Here is an 18,746-nt window from a genome sequence, read left to right as displayed (position 1 = left end):
AGTAACTACTTTATCTAGTTCTTAGTGGATAAAACATTTCACTGTAGAAAGTTCCAAGGCTGGTAGCCAAATTACTTTTTACTCTTAACTTGATAGCAATATAAATCTTTGGGTTTTGAAGATAAATAACAATGACACAGTCCTTCTGACAGCATCCAGATGAAACTGCTTTGAGCCTTTCCAGGCAAAGAATGAATTAGGAAAGTAAATGCTTAAATTAACAAATAAAATTTGGAACACCAGTTGGCACCTGTGTAGTAATAGCATAAAACCTTTTTGATCATGATAGCTTGCTCAATTGCATGTAAATAAACCCCCCCCAAAAGCCAACATGTTACAAGCTGATGCATATAATTGAGATGCAGCTAATCTACATTAGATAATGCTTTAGTTCTAGTGAGCTACTTTGATTTTAAAAACTTCTCTTCTTATACTATTCCTACTTTAGACAAACCTTTGCTATTTAATTGCAATATTCATGCTTCAGAAGTGTGCTGTCTTTGAGCGAAGGATGAGCAACCATGAAGTCGGGGAAACTGACAATGACACATTTTTTCATTAAAACTGACCATGTGGAAACTGACACACATCAATTGAAATATAAAATTTCTGCAGTTATTTTGAGAAAACTAGCCATGTACAAATTTTATAAACACACTTCATTATAAAGAAATCACCGCTCACAAATATGATTTCAAAACATGGATGAATAAATTGCAAAGCATGAACAATGCAAGGCAGGTAATATAATATGGCAGGTAATATAATATGTGGCCACATAATGGCCACAAGCAGAGGAGAGTCTGAATTTGTACTGCAGCCCACTGTTATTTTGCTGTGTCCATGTTCACAGACCCAGATCTCAATTGTGATCTAAGATCATATTCCAATTCAACTCATGTCACTGTCTCTTTTGACATCAGTATTAAAGCTAGATACTGTAAAAGATATTCAGAATTAAATTATACATCTACAGCTCATTGAAGGAGACCCTCAAATCACTATAGAGATCTCTAGCCAACATTCAACCAGCTATTATGAAGAATTATAGAATGCTTTTATAGAAAACAGTTGGCCAGCCCTATCTGCATTACTGTGTATTACATAGAAGAAGCTAAAAAAATGATCTAGAAAGAAAGGGGAAGCAGCGTAGCAAGTCTGGTATCTTTCAAAGGTCTTCAATGCCTTATATGAGAAGAAGAAGTGGCAGGGGAGATGAAAAAACATATTATAAAACGTACAGAGGCAGATGGCATATTTGTTTCAACCTATGTTGTACTCAGTAGAAGTTTGTTCAACATTAACAGTTTTAGGAAGTTTAAATCTGGATAAAATACTTAATACATATTGTATGTTTATGTAATTCATTGCCAAAAATCTTCCAAATATTCTGAATGACTACAACATTCAGAAAAACATAAAACTTGCACTTCAAGCTAAGAATCTTTAGACATTACAGATTAGGTTATGTTCTGTACTACATCTACTGTTGGGCTTTCACCTTCCTCTGGAGACATGACGCTGGCAAAGCGTACCAAATAAAAGAATTTTCACACTCCTTTGGATGTTGTCAGCTTAAGTATCTTAAATGCCTAAATTAATTTTGAAAATGATGTTTTGAAACTCCTGTTCTTTATCTTGCTGGCTTTCAATATAATTCAAGAGCCAAAAAGCATTTATACGATGCAGTACTACGTAGTGGAGATACTGTGTCAAACTGTAACTTGACTGAGTATGCTTAAAACATTTTTATACTGTTACAACTTCATGTGAATGCAGTTTTTACCAATAGAATTTTTATACCTTCCTCCACCCCACAAAAGGTAAAAATTTGTTTAAGGTAGAGACATTCTGAAACTTCATCAGATTAATTTGTAATTTCTCAATGTCTTTTAATTGTCTAAACATTGTCTTAGTTGTACTAAATAACTTACTTCTCCTTTTTCCAACATCCCCTTTGGAGGTAGCAGCTTCATTCAGGAGTACCATTCCCATGGTGATAGCAGCATCTGTATCGCCATTGTCAAGGAAAACAGCAGATGTGTGGATACCTCAGAATGCCACAAAGGTACATCTACGAACTAAAGCTTTCAAGTTCATAAAATGAAAGAAAGTATTTATATATAAAACTGCGTATCACTATCTGTACTGTACCAATACACTCACCTGTGGCAAAAATGTATAGTAGGATTTTTCTTTGTTCATTCTACATAAAAGAGGAAAGAAGCTTCAAAAAGCTTTGAAGGACAAGTCATCAAGTAGGACACACAAATTTTGGACAGTTATAGAAATAGCTATTCCTCAACATCTTACAATATTCTGTGTATTGGAAGTAAAGGATTTTAAAAAATGAAAACTAAAAGAACCAGAAATCATTCAGTGTTATTGCACACAATTCATTGGTTATTTGATGCAAAGTGAAGCAGTTGGACTGCTTTATCTTCCTCTGCTTTTAGATAAGACATTAGCTCCCTCTTTAGTGTCATATTGCTTAATAGTTCAGCAGAGAAACATCTCAGAGGCAAAGTCCTCATTCACTTTCAGTGTTTTATTGTCTCATTATAACAGTTACAAATGTGAACAAGTACATAATGATAAAACAATTTAACTAATCTAGCAAGATCTTAAACCATTCACTTAATTGTTTATTTGAAATTGTATAAACAAAAAGGAACGGTTACTACTGTGCATAACATCTGTTCTGAAGAGGAGGCATGCCTGAATGCCATACTGAAGCAGGAGTGCATCATGGGAGCTATATCTCACAATTTCAGGAAATATGAACTTCACCAGAGTTAACCGATTCTTGAATATGGTTGGATTTTTAAGCATTACTCACCCCAGGGCTAGGTAGTAGGATGACTACAAACTTTAAGAATGAGAAGATGTTTCTATTTATGCACACAGATAATGCACGGAAGATACTTCAAATACGCTACATTTGTAAACAATATCTGCATCCTGTAACATTATACTTGCACTAATCCTATCAATATCCATACTAACATTTCTCATGTTAGAAATGTTCAAAATTGGACCAAAATGGCTCAAAGACATCTGAAATTTCAGCTATACAATTTCAGTTAACCTGAGTCTGAGCAAAAGGATTTAGAAATGTCAATGCTAACATCATCACACTTTATCAGAGATTAGCAGGCCCATTCAGACTTGAGACTTCCAAATTTCATATACGTAGAATGAGAAAATTCTAATGATGAATAACAGCATTACCAAAAGCAAAAACTGATGGTGAAAGGAGTCAAATGCCCATCTCACCCAACAGGCAATGTCAAGGAAATGTAAATTTTAATACCCCCGGTTTGATATAGACATCTACCTACAGTCCTAAATTAGACACTTATTAGAAACACAACAGTAGCTCAAATTACTTTCTCACACGTGTGTACAACCTATAATGCCTAGGGTCACTCTTATGAATAAATGGCTACATTCAAGTTTTCCAGAAGCTTATTACTGGATTTGACAAAACAATAATAAAAAAAAAATCACAAAATATTGGGAAAAACCCAAACCTGGAATCCACAAGACTATGCAAATTGGAAGGGAAGGCAAAAATTACTTTCTAAAAATTTTGCCTGTTAAGATTCAGAGTCATAAGCATAAGAGACTGGCAATGTCCTGTGCTACTGCTATGCTTTAAGTAGGAAAAAGAATTGGAAAGACTGTCAAGAGAATCATTCAGTTCTCTGCTTTCAAAAGTTACAAAAGCATAAAAATGAATTAATTGAGGAAGCTGCAACAAGAAGGGCTGAGAAAAAAAATCCACACATATTTCTACTCTATTAAGAAAAGCCCCTAATGTAGCATTATCTAATAACAACTTTATTTTACCTATCCCTCACTTAAGATTTATAGTAGTGTTTTTGTTCTTAGTTTAACTGAGTCATGTGAAAAGAATAGTGCCAAGATGTGAAAGCAACTCACCAGAGCCTCTCAGGGAAGTGCTACTTTTTGCAAAAGTTTTGGACTGCTTTGTAAATGGAATTTATTTGCTTGATTATCTCATGTGATATTGCACATAATGTGGTCCTTTGCTATTTCCCATACCTGGTTGCTTCTGAGAAACAAACAAACCAACCAACCACACACTAAAACGCCATTTGCCGGACAACTATTCTGTAACTGAGTTCCTATTTTCTTACCAGACCATGAGTTTTAATTCACTTTTCTTAACATCAGGAAGAACAGTTTCACAAATATAACTCTTTGCTCTACAACTGATAATTTTAGATCTGTAACCAGCTGAACTGTGCTGATTTTTTTTCTTGTCTTTTGGAGTCTCACATCATTACCCCTAAAGCTTCCCTCACATTGTCACTATTTTTGCTTCAGTTGTTGCTTTCTAACTTTAGTCATCATTGCTGAGCTTTCAGCCTCACTGGCTGCCTTCTAGTTTCAATGACATCAGCTTCATAACTTCACACTCTAACACTGAGCATGTCACTTGCCTCAGCTCTGTTATGTTGAAGTAAAAATTCAATCTTACTGAGTTGAGATTTCAATACAATCATTAGCTTTTTACCACAGAATGCTTAGCTTATTATTTTTCATTCCTAATATTGTATGTTATGTCTTTACATTATTTTAATATTCTACAAAAGAAAGCAACAGTCCTAGCTCTGAAAAGAATCTCTTACGGTATCATATTTCTCTAGCAGTGCACAATGTAAAATTTTGGCAAGTGGTTACTTGGACAGTTTTCCATCTGCAAAAAATGAGATGTCATCAAAAGATGTACTTATTTTCTAATTCATCTTTATCTCCCTCACTATGCATTATGAAACTATTCTGAAAAGATCAGGGGAATGTGGCGCTCAGATAAACCACAGCTAGGAAATGTTTTAAATTCAGATGCTCATGTTTTCTGATAAATGTATCCCTCTGTAGCAATTTTTTTTCTGTGTAAATCCAGTTATATGTCTTCTCAAATTTGGAATTATTTCAATTTTACATATTAAACTTCTGCTGCTCCTTTTCCCAGCTGGTACATGCTTTTTGTAGAAATTGACAACATATATTATTCAGTTAGTGCTTTTGAAAAGGTTCTGAATGTTTTGATACCTGAAGAAGAGCAGTTTTAAAGTAGGATGAAAAACACAGCGATCATCAAAATTCGTAAGATTATTCAGAAAATGATCAGCAGTAACAGAGCATAATATTTAGCCCTGCAAAAATCAAGACGCCTGATTGGAAGTATTAAAAAAAACCCACAACACCAAACCCAAACCAAAACAAAGACAACTGGATCAATAAACTCCAGAATGATCGATACCCTAAAAAATGAAAGTGATTACTAGTAAATTCTGGATACTTTTTGTTAGCATACTTTAATAGAAAATTTAATCACTGTTAATTCCAGCCAGAATGCCCAAAAGCAAGAAAACCTGATAGTTCATAAGTTTATTAATGTGATATATAATTTATATCTTTACTTCACAAATTTAGTCCTAATTAGTACTGAGTGGGGAATAACAGCAGGAGAGAAAATAGGCTGACTAACACTTGGTTACTTTTGTGAAAAAAGTTTGGTGGTCTCATTCATATTCCGCTGGATTTCTGCCAAGAGTACAAAACCTGGCATTAGATTATACACGTGAAGAAAAACTACCTTTAGTTGTGGATCATGCAGTTGCTTAATAACACATGAGCAAGAAAAACTAGGGAACAAAATATTCATCCACTCGAGTCTGTGCTCAGTTTACTGTTAACTAAAATGGGGACAGATTATCACACAAACTTTAAAAACTTCTGGTTCACTTTATTAGACATGGAACAAAGAAAAGCAGATAACATTTTTTGTGAAGGAGTAATGTGATCAACAGGAAAATCTACGGTGTTTTGTCTCTATTTTTTCTTTTTTTAGGTGGTTTTTTTTTTGGCTGGGGGGTGATGATTAGAACATGAGAAATTCTTTGCTGGTCCCTTATGAGGGGTGCATATTTTGATAACTGAGAGAGATATTTCTCTTAACTTTTTCCTACTAATGCTTAAACCTCTAAAATACCTGCTATAATTTCAGAAACACTTACCACATTACAGGTTCTTTATCTGAACCATTTCAGGTTGGATTTAACTTTCAACTTATATTTGAAAAATCCAAGCATAACATGCATTCCAGTCATCCTATTTAGGAAATACTCTTCAGCTATGTGCAGTTCTTGAAAACAAAGTATTAGTCACTTTTCCCAGCTCAAGGATCTGACTTTTTTATCATAGGTTGAAGAAACTAATCAAGACAAAAAGTATGGTTCTGCAATGAAACAGGTTTCATGGTTTCTTTCAAGAAATTGCTGCTTCAATTTAGGAAACAATGAGCAATGATTCTAATATTCCAGTTATGCTATTCAATGTGCAATCAATTCTCAATTAGACCATAACTATCCCAGTGGATGATTCAACAGGCCTTAAGGGCTGAGGAAGGAGGCACGTTTAAAATACCAGTCACTGTATGTCTTGTCTCAGTGAAGAAGGGTGACTCCTAACTCAGAAGTTGAAAAAGTGCAGCATAGTCTGAAAATTATTTATTTGAATATGAATTTAATTTAAGCATGAATTGTAGACAATCAAGATGTACTTCAGTATTTTTAAATGGCCTGAAATCTAGCTGTACTGATACTCACAATAACCCTGAGCATTCTTCCAGCTTAAAACCTTCTGGCTTCAGCTACACCAAATGGCTTTTCAAGAATTTTAGGAATTATGACATGAGTCTTGGCCCTGGAGTTCCCCCCAACTCCTTGAAATATGCAATTCACAACAGTGAAGTTGCTGGAAGTTTCCATTTCAACCATTTAAATGCCAACCAAACTACACCACTTTCCTTTTCGATGCTTTTTCATCATTTTAACAGATACTAATACAGAACCTCCCATAGTGAAAAAGTTTCTTTATTATTCATTTGATTAATTTCAGCTTCAATTTATGAGACTTTCTAATCCACAGATAATCTGATGAAACTGTCCCTCTTGTGATGCTCATAGACACTTGGGCATGGAAAGGCCATATAGAAGCTTCAGGAGAAGAGAAAGACTCTGGAATCCATTTTACTTCAACTGCAACAACGTAAGATTAAAGATCAAAGATACCTGAGTAAGTTTGTGCTAAATCACTAATCAAACATTCGCAGGTTTTCAGCCTGATTTACATCCTAATTATTCATATTGGTGTCATCTTTTAGGATCACCTAAAACTAACGCTGGGGAGATGATTTTTACATTTATTATTTATGACATTTTTGGCTTTGTAAATTACATCTGATGGCGTCTCAGGGTTAGTCCTGTCCATCTTGCAAATTCTTATAGTGTGGTTTGCCACTGTACAAAATAAATATTTTTTTCTAACCTTATTGACATTTTATAACTTGTCTCTACAAATCTTCTTGCCTAGAGACATATAAATCAGCAGGTCCACCAGGAGGTCAAGGGAGGCGATTCTCCCCTTTTACTCTGCTCTCATGAGACCCCACATCGAGTATTGCATTCAGCTCTGGGGCCCCCAATGTAAGAAGGACATGGACCTGTTGGAGTGAGTCCTGAGGAGGGCCACAAATATGATCAGTGGGCTGGAACACTTCTCCTATGAAGACAGGCTGAGAGAGTTGGGGTTGTTCTGCCTGGAGAAGAGAAGGCTCCGGGGAAACCTTACGGCAGCCTTCCAGTACCTGAAGGGGGCCTACAAGAAAGCTGGAGAAGGATTTTTTACAAGGGCATGGAGTGATAGGACAAGGGGAAATGGCTTTAAACTGAAAGAGGGTAGATTTAGATTAGATAGTAGGAAGAAATTCTTCACTATGAGGGTGGTGAGGCACTGGAACAGGTTGCCCAGAGAAGCTGTGGATGCCCCATCCCTGGAAGTGTTCAAGGCCAGGCTGGATGGGGCTTTGAGCAACCTGATCTAGTGAAAGGTCTCCCTGCCCATGGCAGGGGGGTTGGACTAGATGACCTTGAAGGTCCCTTCAACCCAAACCATTCTATGATTCTAAATCACAGAAGTATACACATCTCCAGAACAAGTAGATGTATAACAGTACTTTAGTTTCCTTAAAGTTAAGCATACCAGCAATTAAAATAATTGAAGGAATTTTTCTTAATAGCTTCATTCCTTAACTTTTAAACACAGATATATTGCCTAAAACAAACTCTATTTGAGCTATCTATAAGAATTCATGACACTATATCATTTTCTCTCACTATTCTAACACTTTATTCCAAACATCTACCTGATTTTCAAGCACTTTATTTCAAACACTAGGCTTGTTTTAATACGTTGTCTCATCTGTTTGTTAGTACACACTTGACCCTTCAGCATGCATGCACACGATTTTTCTCGCTTTCTCTAAGCACCTATAAATCTTTTTAAGAATATCACACGTTCTTTTTCTATATCATAAATCATCATCAATATGACTTTAGGCTGGCAATATACTTTCCTTCATTGCTAAAGACCTGTGCAGTATCTTAATAGATACAGTTTATTCTTAGCTGAATGCACTTGAGGACTACTCAATTTAGTAAAAGCTATCTGTGGATCAAAAAGATAAAACGTTTAACTTTGGACTATGTTTCTGCATCTTTTCGCCACTCAAACAAATGTGTTTCTTAACAATTAAAATAACCATTAAAATTATTAATTGATACCTAAAGAAACCCTTAGAAATGCTGTTGTCTTCAGCCTGTGGTCAGTGAACACCTCTTGGTCTGTGGACTAGTCGTCAGGTATTTGGAAAAGGCAAATAAAAATGGGGCAATTGCCAGAGCAGCTGACAGCTAAATTTGCTTTGCAGGGGTCTGCACTTCCATTGGAAAATTTTAGAGCCAGAAATTGAAAATGGTTGAAAAACACTGAACTACAGAGTTCGTAATTTCATGCAGAGGACACACACCATATTTGAAGGTAATTCACCAAATCCAGTATCATTTAATTAGCCGATGAAAGAGAATTATGTTGCATGTTGCATTGACAAATGCCCAGCTGTAAATTTAAGGTCCCTGCATATCTCTCTGACATCTAAGAGACTTCAGTATCTTTCTTAAAAGGTCATATTATGAATTATTTTAAGGTCAAGCTGTAGGAGAATGAGGTAATGGAAGGAAATGTCTTGATTTTTCCAGCTATCATCTCCTTATTCTTTGTTACAGTTAGGAGGAGTCAGGCAGCCCCCAGAAAAGCCAGAAGAGCCTACAAGGTTAACAGACGGTACTGGTGGATAACGCAAGTAAATAGAAAACATGCACTATGTTTTGCTGCTTTGGACGTTGATTTCCATAGTTAATTAAGAAACATGCTTAAATATGCTATAATTTTGTGCTTTTAGCTCTATCTTTTTCCACTGTGATGCTCTTCCCTTTTTTCTTATCCTTAAGATCAAGCATACAAGAACCTTATCTCACTGCTTTAGTTGTCATCATCATTCACTTTTACATAATCTCTGGGGAACAAAATTTCATTCCATTATGCACGACTGATAAAGTCCTACTACTGAGAGCTAAATGAGTATTGTTCTACTGACTTTGACTCAAAATTTCAGGTTCTTATGCTCAGTGACTTTGCACAAGCCCTACTGACACACAGAAGACATCTCCCATTTAAATTCATTCTGTGGTTAACTTTCCTTACACTAAAGAGGCACTTAACACACTTTATTTAAATTCACTCTGTAGGACAGGAAATGTCTTTCATAATAAGTGTAATTTTAATGCTACAGAAATGATTTGTCTTTTTCTTTGTAACCAATCAAGTTTCTTTTTCCTTCTCAATCAACATCTCATATCCACCCACAGCTGTCACCTTAAACTCTGCCTTAGGAATTCAAATTAACAATCTGAAAAGACATTTCCATTTTTACTTAGGTGCCTGTGTTTTATCAGTATCAAAGTTAACTAAGTTTAATAGTAATAATGAGAAACATTATCAGGTTATCAGTAGCTGCTAATTCCTACAATAATGGTTTAGATTTATCTCCTGTACAACAAATAATTTGCTTAATAACTGAAACTCTTTTGATAATGAAAATATTTACTGTAACTTTTAAACTTACTCTGTATAATAAAGATTGACTGTTACTGCAAAAGGAAAAAAAGATGACACTGATTCAAATCAGTTTTATTTCTCCAGGGAATGACATAAAAACTTGATGAAAATGGACATTCATTAGAAGTACAGATTAGTGTCTACCAAAGGGAGAAATGAAAGAACTGAAGAAATCTTTCAGCTTCAACACAGACTATCCAGCCTTACTATTGCTTATCTTTCTCACTGTATCTTCACACCCAGAGCCCTACTTACATCAACACTGCATACTCCAACAGCTGTTCAGTTTACAAGTCAACATACTCTATCTGTATTCAACTATAGTTAATTACAACGGTAATACTGATTGTGCAGTTTACTTGACATTGTTTCTCTTAGTAAATGACAGCTCTTAATTCTACAGTTATATCTCTTCTGCCTCTACGTCTTCTTAATAACTCTGTCCTCCCCAACTCTAGCAACAGTACTTCAATATCCTTGTCTTTAGTTCCGCTTCCTTGTCTCTCCAAGAATGTCAAACTACCCTGCACTTTTTTTTAACAAATACCTCATCATTTCCACTGACTCTTATTATCTATGACCCCATTTCTGTCCGGAAAGAATAGACACCAGCAGCCTGGAACATCTGCATGAGGAAAGAGTAGAATTTTTCACTTGGAAAGGAGAAAAGAAAGAGAAATCTATATGGAGAATTCTATAAAGCCCCAAATAGAAGCAAAAAGGAAAGAAAAAGAAAAATAAAAAAAAAGAGAAGGGACTATTTCCCATGACTTATTATTAGAGTTATTGTGCAAATTTTAGGCTAAAAAAACTTCGTAATGGAGTTCTGCATACTACATGAAGTTAGCACTGAAAATTCATTGCTATAGAATGTTGTGCCATAATTAATTCAAAAAGGCATTAAAAGGAAATAAGAATGTATTCATTGGTGGCTAGGAGCTATAATATTCTGCATGCTAGATCTGGCTCAAAAATCCCTAAATCATTGATCATGGTTGGATGTTTTGTTTTGCACAATCCTTCTCTAACTATTTTCTATATACATTGCTGCACTTATACACATGGATGTAAACTGTGATGATAACTTGAGAAGATGCTAAACTTTATTGTTAAATCATAACGTGTTTAGATATATGCTCTTTTTATGTGGTAGAATTAGATATCTAGCCAATGAATAGATTGTCTTACCAGGATTACTCATGTGAACAAAGTTATTCGTCTGTGTAAATTATGCAGTCCTAAGGTCCTCAGAGATATTCAAACTCTTCAGAAGCAAAAACCTTGCATTACAGGCTGCACAATATCTAGTGTGTTGATAGCTCCACATAAGTTACTGCTTTCAAATCTATTTAACAAAAAAAGATTTCTGTTTAAATAAAATCTATTCCATGGTCTTATTTTAAATAATTTTTGTTTGTGTTTGCCACATTTATTCTACAGCAGTTATACGTCCATTTTTATGACAACTTTTTGATAACTCTTCTACTTCACAGGAAAGTCCCAATATTGATATAATTCTACATAACCCCCCAAATTATTATGTGTGTAAATTACACCAGTTGCTTGAAGCAGTGATCATCAGGCTGATGTGGGGATAAATACTGTTATATATTACATAAAACTTCCTTCTCAATTGCAAATGATAACAAGGTTCTGTTGCTCCTGGGAAGGAAATCAAAGTTGGTCAATTTCAAAGAAAACCGAATGCAGATACTTAAAAGACCAGCATGTTTTTATGGATAATTAAATGCAACCACAAATGAAATTTATACTTAACTGTTATTCAGTATTACTTTTTCTCTCGAAATAAATATTAAAGCATTCTCTTTGTGCCAAAAAAAAAGGAAAAAAAGTTTTACCTGCCAATCTATGGCTAGGAATGAGCTGTAAAGTAGCATGAATAAAAGCAAACCTTGCCTTTTGTTTTTTTCCTAGGCAATAAAAAAGCTAAACCATAATGGATCTCATTATTCTATCCCACAGAATATTCTGTTCATTTCTGAATGAAAACATCACTGAAGACTCCACTAATTTTACAAGGCTGGCAAAAAATCCTAAGGGAAGCCAAAACCTTATGACAGACAAGACTGTTATACAAAAGCACGAGCCATGAATTGCAGCTTGGGAGGTTCAGACTGGATGTTAGGAACAGCTTCAATTCTGGAACTGCCCAGAGAGAATATGCAAACCCATCCCTGGAGTTTTTAAACACTTGCATTAGACAAAGATAGGGAAGACCAGATCCAGTATTGGTGATAATCCCATTTTAAGAGGAAAACTGGAGTATGTGATCTTCAGAGGTCTCTTTCAATCAACATTTATACGACTTCCATGATTATTTCTTGAAGTTAACTCTCCAAGATGAGAGAACAGGGAGCCAAATAAAAACAAAGCTGAATCACAGTCATGTTGTCAGCGTAACATAAAGCTCTCAAAGTTTCAGAGTAGTAATAGCCTGAAAATCACAGAAGTGTATAACAAGTGCCATCATATCCAACTATGTTCTTTCACAGTTCTCTGCTAGGTGCTCACCCACAAGGACTTTTACTAGCTCAGGCAGTTTTGGATGTCAGCTCTATGTATTTGCTCTGTACCTAAGATAACAGCCTGTTCCTGAGTGACATCTGAGTGACTGAGCAGGCATCAGTGTGCGTGCAGCGAAGTTTATCAACTCTGGATCAGCTTGAGCGTGGGCAACCAGGTGCTTTGTACTGCAATCCTACTAATGGGAAAATTGCTTTGGGATGCCAAGCCAACTCCGTAGATTTGGATATCTTACAGTTTAGATCAATGAGATCTCTGTCTTCGCAGGGTGGAGCTAAACTGTTCTGGACTAAAATGGTCCTGGAACAAGCACAAAGGCAGTGATGCCATGCTGTGCGGGAGTTTGACTGGAGTTGCCTCTGTATTCAGGCAGCTCGGTGTCTCCACATGCTCTGGACCACACAACCATTTCACCTCAAACAGTGCAGTCTAAAACTAGCTTGCGCAACTGAGTCTGAAAGACCTATAAATCCTCATTTCATAAGGTAAAAAGAATATCAGAATTACAGGAGCTACTTCTTACAAAAAGGACTGTTTCTCAGTGTATTGGGTTTGCATGGCAAGGTTTTGGTAGCAGGGGGGCTACAGAGGTGGCTTCTGTGAGAAGCTGCTAGAAGCTTCTCCCATGTCTGACAGAGCCAATGCCAGCTGGCTCCAAGATGGACCTGCTGCTGGCCAAGGCCAAGCTAATCAGTGACAGTGGTAGCACCTCTGGAATAACATATTTAAGAAGGGGGAAAAAAACTGGGCAACACCAGCAGCAGTCAGAAGAGAGAGGTGTGAGAGGAACAACTCTGCAGACACCAAGGTCAGTGAAGAAGAAGGGGGAGGAGGTGATCCAGGCACCACAGCAGAGATTCCCCTGCAGCCCCTGATGAAGACCATAGTGAGGCAGGCTGTCCTCCTGCAGCCCATGGAGGTTAATGGTGGAGCAGATATCCACCTGCAGCCCATGGAGGACCCCATGCCAGAGCAGGCGGATGTCCAAAGGAGGATGTGACCCCATGGGAAGCCTGTGCTAGAGCAGGCTCCTGATGCTGGAGCAGGTTTGCTGGCAGGACTTGTGACCCCAAGTCACAAGATGCTGGAGCAGTCTGTTCCTGAAGGACTGCACCCTGTGGAAAGGACCCATGCTGGAGCAGTTCACAAAGAACTGCAGCCCGTAGGAAGGACTCACTATGGAGAAGTTCATGGAGGACTGTCTCCCGTGGGAGGGACCCCACGCTGGAGCAGAGGAAGAGTGTGAGGAGTCCTCTCCCTGAGGAGGAAGGAGCAGCAGAGGCAACATGTGATGAACTGACCGAAACCCCCATTCCCTGTCCCCCTGCACCGCTGGAGGGAAGGAGGTAGAGAAAATTGGGAGTAAAGTTAAGCCTGGGAAGAATGGAGGGGTGGGGAGAAGGTCGTTTAAGATTTTTTATTTCTCATTATCCTACTCTGATTTGATTGGTAATAAATTAAATTAATTTCCCCAATTTGAGTCTGTTTTGCCTGTGATGGTAAGTGGTGAGTGATCTCCCTGTCCTATATCGACCCACGTGCCTTTCATTCTATTTTTTCTTCCCTGTCCAGCTGAGGATGGAGAGTGATAGAGCGGCTTTGGTGGGCACCTGGTGTCCACCCAGGGTGAACCCACCACACTCAGTTTTTAAAAGCCTACTCATATTTTTATTCACTATTCTGCAGCCTGGAATTAAACAAGGTCTCTATCAAAATATGGTGATTTTTTTTCTTCAATTTCTAAAAGGAAACTTCACCCATGGTATAAGATGCTGTGGACTCGGTAAGATGGCCCCCATCAGCCACCTCTAAGGAGCCTCAGAATGAATCAGAACCCAGTTTGGGACTTTGGAAATGAAAGAAGGCCTCCTTGTTCTGAGGAGCTTGCTTACTGTGAGTTTTTAATGTCTTCAGAAAATGTTAAATCTAACCCATTTCAGCTAGTCTGATCTACTGCTAAATGCAATATCAGTATTTTGGCTGTTAGAAAACATATCATAGAAATAAAATTAAGTACAATAATAATCAAAATGCTTTTTTTATTTGGAATTGTTTTACTGATTTAACATTGTACATGCTGTATTATTACAGTGACTTCCATTGCGTTACTACTAAGATGTAGTAACCATCTGGTAGGACTAAAACTACTTGTTTAAAATATTATAAAAATTTTGGGCATACACCTAGTATGTAATCAGTAACATTGTATAGATTTTACTGAATTTAATTTTGCTTTATAATATAATTGAAACTGAATATCTGACATCTTCACAAGTCCTTCTTACACATGTCCTAATCATGTAGCTACAGCTCTGGAAAAAACAGCAGATCTTTATATGGAAATCATCTAGCAGACTGGGTAGAATCACCATCTAAAAGCAAGTATAGAAATGCAATGGAAATTCGTGTTTTCTCATCACAGGTATTAAAAATTCACTTTATAGAGAAACACAGCATTGCATTTCAACATCTAGCAAGAAGTGACAACCTTGTCCTTGTTCTTTCTACTACAAAGTGAAAAGAAGCAACCAAATGAAGCATGTACATTACCAGCGTAGTAATGTCTTGTTTTAAGATTCAATGCATCTTTTAAACTTTAAAGGATAAAGTTTATCAATCTGGCATACTTTTTTTTCTAATTCCCACATTTTTTATCAACATTTCCTGAATAAACAAATAATGAAGAAGCAATGAAGCAGATAATAATTACTACCAACACTGAAAGGATAAAGAAATACTAATTTTCATGCATAACTGTTAAAATCTGTCAAGATTTCATGTCACTTGTGAAATTTGTGCGTGACCAAAAACTCAGCTCAACAGTATTGAGCCATGAAATGAAACCTTAGAGAATTCTTTTTGCAAGTGGCAATGAACAACCTCACTGAAAGAATTCTTTCAGCCAGCTGCTTTAATGTAGTTAGCCAACTTCCCAGTTTAAAAACATTCTCTGCCAACAAAAAGATATCACTTTCACGCCTGAGTCAGACAAACAAAATATGTCATGAACAAAAGTTTGGTTTATTTTTAATCTTAGCTGGTTTTTGGGTTTACTTCTCCCATTCTCAAGCAGCCAACAGGATTTGTTTTAGATAACAGATTTGTCTAAATTGTGGCAATTTGGGAAAAGCAAAAGACATTAAAAAATAAATTGTGGCTATACAAAAGAAAGCATAAAGATGACACTAATAAGATGCATACTATCTATTATACAAGAAACTTTTCATCTGAAACATAATAGCAGTCTGTGTAGTTTTAAAAAAATGTAGCCATTAAATTAATAATCACTGAGTTTTGACTTGGCAATTTTCAGGTAAAGCTATTTATCTTTAACTCTCTCTTTCCAACAAAAGGAGCCCAAATTTAAAAATAATGAACAAATGAATGTGCTTCCAAAACTTTAACAAATACAATGTAATTTTGACACAACATTAATTAGGGTATGATATAAAACCTGGAGAACTGACAGAATCACAGAATGCTTGAGATTGGAAGGGACCTCTTGAGATCATCTAATCCAACCCCTCTGCTCAAGCAACCTGCTAGACCAGGTTGCCCAGAACTGTGTCCAGTTGAGTTTTGAATATCTTCACAGATGGAGACTCTACAGTCCCTCTGGGCAACCTGTTCCAGAGTCTGACCACCCTCACAGTATGAAGTGTCTTCTTGTCTTCAGACTGAATTTCCTGTTTTTCAATTTGGGCCCTCTGCCTCTTGTCCTGTCAGATGGCACTACTAAGAAAGTCTACCTCTTTCTTCTTCATTTCCTCCCATCAGGTATCTATACACATTGGTAAGATCCCCCTGAGAGCCTTCTCTTCTCCAAGTTAAACAGTCCCAGCACTCTCAGCCTTTCCTCATAGGAGAGATGCTCCAGTCCTTTAATCATCTTTGTGGCCCTTTGCTGGGCTTGCTCAAGTAAGTATGCACCTTTCCTGTACTGGGGAACCCAGAACTGGGCACAGTATTCCAGTTCAATTGCAAATATTGCATTTACTCTGCAAAATATGATCATAACTTTGGAATTAAATTTGTAATAGCTATTTTCAGAGCAAATAAATTTTCACAGGTAGCAAAATTGATGCCAGGCAAATGAATGTAATGAAGCTAAAAGATGTAATGATGGTGTTCTCTTTGGATAGTAAATACCAAAGATGAAGGTAGATAGGGAAGCCAGAGGAAGGGCAGGATTTAAGCCAACATAACTTCAGGGAGAGAACAAGACAGTAGCTACGATCATCAAACTCAGATCTGGCTATTACTTCAAATTGGGAAATGTTATTTTCTTCCTCTTGTTCTCCTTAGAGGAAGGTATTTGTGATGGAATGACTGTATTTTAATAGTGGTTAATGGTAACTAGAGTTTTCACTCAGTGAACAAAGCTGCTTAGAAGCAGGGTTTAAAGAAACCAGATAGTACATGAGTTTTTCTTACAAATTATTAAGACAGATTCACAAAAAAAATTAATTTAACTTGCTCTGACTCAGTAAGAATGAAAGAGTAAAAGTAGGTCTCAGAGTCTTTCTGTGAGGAGATGGTGTCAGAACAAATGGGATCAGGTTATTAGTTTCAAGAAGTAGTAATAAACTGTTTAGATTAGGCGGGTGAAAAAAAACCCAAACCCAAAGACTACTGGAGGACAAATCATCTTCATGCATGATCAGTAAATTTCAGTATGCTTTCCTTGTCAGTTAGTTAAAAGAAATAAAATAATTTTTAACAATGAATTTTTAACTTTTATAATAAAGAGTGAAAAAGAGAAGAAAATTAGTTTCTGCTACTGAAAAGATAACACTGAAAGGAAAAAACATTAAGACTAGTAACCAGGCATAAAAGTAACAAAGGAGACAACAAGGTACATATCAGTGAAAAGCAATGCCAGCTTTACTTGGCAGTAAATAGCAACAACATTGAATATTTATTTAAACATATAGTAAGTAAGCCAAAATACAATACCTGCTCAAAAGTTCAATGATGTTCACTGTCAGAGCAATTTTATTTAACAGCACACTTTGCCTCAGCTTGCTTTTTTTCTATTTATCACCGGTTTGAAGGATACTCAGCAGAAGAATAATATGTGATTCTGCAACAAACTGAGCCTGACTGCTTCCATGTATGTAACTCTGTGAAATAAAAATGAAAAACAATCCTCTTTAAAACAAAGAAATCCGTTGAAAATGGCACAATTGGATATGTGAGAATCAAAATAAAACCTGCTTTGCAGAAAAATACAGAGAGCAACAGCTACAAGTTAACAGCACAGTTTATGTACGTATGTTTAGTAAAAAGGAGTGTTAAAAATAGCATATTTAGGCAAAGCACGTATATATAGTGACTGAAATGTTTCATACACCAGTGTGTTATGCTCGACTCTTTTTCACATGGCTGCTAGTGTGGAATAAAGAACATGCATTTATTTGCTCAGGAGATACAATTTTTGAGAAGGGAGGTTGATGAAATCAAGGACATGCCTCAGCATGGTTTTTACAAAAATGAAAACTGAACCTTGCCTTTAAAAAATCGTTCTACTTTAGTCTTACTCAGATTGAGTGGTTTGTTCATACAAAGTCTATTCCATCTTTCTCCAAGAAGGTACAATTGTGTCCATAAAAAATCGTAATTCATAAAATGTCTTGTTTATACAGAATTGTAGTAAATGCAATCACAGATGTTAATAGTAAATGCAAACCTAACATAGTCTACTTTTTTTCCCCAAAATAATTATTGTTAATGGGCTTGTTTTGTAATTTATTTTTAAGAACATATAGCTTATTATTTAGAAGTTGTTATTGCTTATTGTTAAATAACTATGATAGCAAAAAAGGAAGCAAACATTTGAAGGACTGCAAACATGCACAAAATGAGGGAGATTCTCTCCCTCTACTACATCAATTACAAACATCGAGTATGGCTTGTCATGCTATTCTCTTTGAAATTAAATATATCTATGTTCTCAAACTATTATTTTTATGTATTCTTAGGTATAGATACAATTTTCACACCAATTAAATAGAAAGAAAAATGCTCAGTCCTATTAAGGTAAAAAAAAAAAACTTTTTGCCCTCCTTATGGATTCAGGGTTTTGTTAGTTTCTTTATTTTTTAACTCATACACTTTCCTTTAATTCATTTTACTCTGAATAATTCTGCCTG

At 36.1% G+C, this 18,746-nt stretch overlaps 1 protein-coding gene across 2 annotated transcripts in view; it reads right to left on the bottom strand.

Moving 5' to 3' along the window:
- The window catches only part of TUSC3 (tumor suppressor candidate 3), a 135,116-nt gene that overhangs the window by 9,491 nt on the left and 106,879 nt on the right, over positions 1-18,746 (bottom strand). For both annotated transcript variants that reach the window (XM_087736359.1, XM_087736360.1), the window contains 2 exons: positions 17,654-17,717; positions 1,935-2,009 (listed from right to left, as the gene is read on the bottom strand). In XM_087736359.1, the coding sequence (XP_087592485.1) occupies positions 1,935-2,009; positions 17,654-17,717 (139 nt within the window). The remainder of the gene's footprint in view (positions 1-1,934; positions 2,010-17,653; positions 17,718-18,746) is intronic.

The sequence above is a fragment of the Nipponia nippon genome, unplaced genomic scaffold (genome assembly GCF_047370975.1).
Source record: "Nipponia nippon isolate SJK-2023a ecotype South Korea unplaced genomic scaffold, ASM4737097v1 scaffold_6, whole genome shotgun sequence".
Classification (NCBI taxonomy): Eukaryota; Metazoa; Chordata; class Aves; order Pelecaniformes; family Threskiornithidae; genus Nipponia; species Nipponia nippon.
The sequence above is the reverse complement of the archived record's forward strand: the minus strand, read 5'-3'. Positions and strand labels throughout refer to the sequence as shown.